The sequence below is a fragment of the Mycetomoellerius zeteki genome, unplaced genomic scaffold (assembly GCF_001594055.1).
Source record: "Mycetomoellerius zeteki isolate Tzet28-1 unplaced genomic scaffold, Tzet1.0 scaffold760, whole genome shotgun sequence".
Classification (NCBI taxonomy): Eukaryota; Metazoa; Arthropoda; class Insecta; order Hymenoptera; family Formicidae; genus Mycetomoellerius; species Mycetomoellerius zeteki.
In genome coordinates, this window is record NW_017257787.1 from 6,976 (window position 1) to 7,890 (window position 915).

The 915-nt window shown below is 35.7% G+C and overlaps 1 protein-coding gene across 1 annotated transcript in view; it reads left to right on the forward strand.

The window, feature by feature from the left end:
• Nucleotides 1-475: 475 nt before the first annotated feature.
• The window catches only part of LOC108729564 (uncharacterized), a gene marked incomplete at its 3' end in the record, with an annotated part of 2,519 nt that continues 2,079 nt past the window's right edge, over nt 476-915 (forward strand). The window contains 3 exon segments of the mRNA XM_018458736.1: nt 476-619; nt 712-746; nt 748-842. Coding sequence (XP_018314238.1) covers nt 476-619; nt 712-746; nt 748-842 — 274 coding nt within the window.

Here is a 915-nt window from a genome sequence, read left to right on the forward strand (position 1 = left end):
GCTCCTTTAAGCGAACCGGAAAGTTGCGCCAGATCGAGGTTATCGGAAAGTCAATAAGGGCTGAACCGATCAACTTCTAAGTGTGCTCAATCGATTGCAACCCCTCGAAATATATAATAAAAGTGTTTTTATTTTTTTTCTACGTACCCTACAAGCGGAAATATCGCGACGCAAAGTTCCGAAGTGTCACCTTTTCAGATATAAATTTTTATTAAGATACGTCGTCATTAAGATATCATCGTCGACCGCATTCCACACATTCTTTTCATGTCCTTCTGACATTCCTTACGCAAGGAGCGCTAGTTTCGCATCCTTCTGACACTTTCTTTAATACACAACAAGGTCCGTGGATTGGCGTTGGAGGGAAGGTCGTTGCATGGCCGCCATTTTCGAGACAGCGAGTCAGTGTTAGTGTACGTAGGTGCTACAGCTATTAATTGTGTGAGTGAGCGAGTGTGCAGTAAAAGTATGTACAATGCCAGGTTGTTGTGCAAAAAATTGCAAAAATAGAAGCGAACATGGTTTTCGAATGTTTTTGTTTCCTCGGGATGAAAAACGAAGACATTTGTGGGCTGAGAAATGTGGTAAAAATCCAACACAGAATTCTAGGTTATGTGAGGTATGTAAATATGTTATCGGTTTTTTTATTATTATTAGAATATATTAAGTAGAATATATTTAAACATTTAAAAAATGCTTTCTCTTCTACAGTATCATTTTGATGATTTGCAATTCGAAAATCGACGAGGATGGATGGCGGAAATTGAAACCCAATGCAATTCCAACTATTTTCGAAAGCAACGAAATTAATTCTGATATATTAAATGATCAATCTTTAATTGGTAATAATTCCAAAATAATTCAATTATTTTCTTGTATTATCGTAAATATAATTTATAAACAGATATGTATATA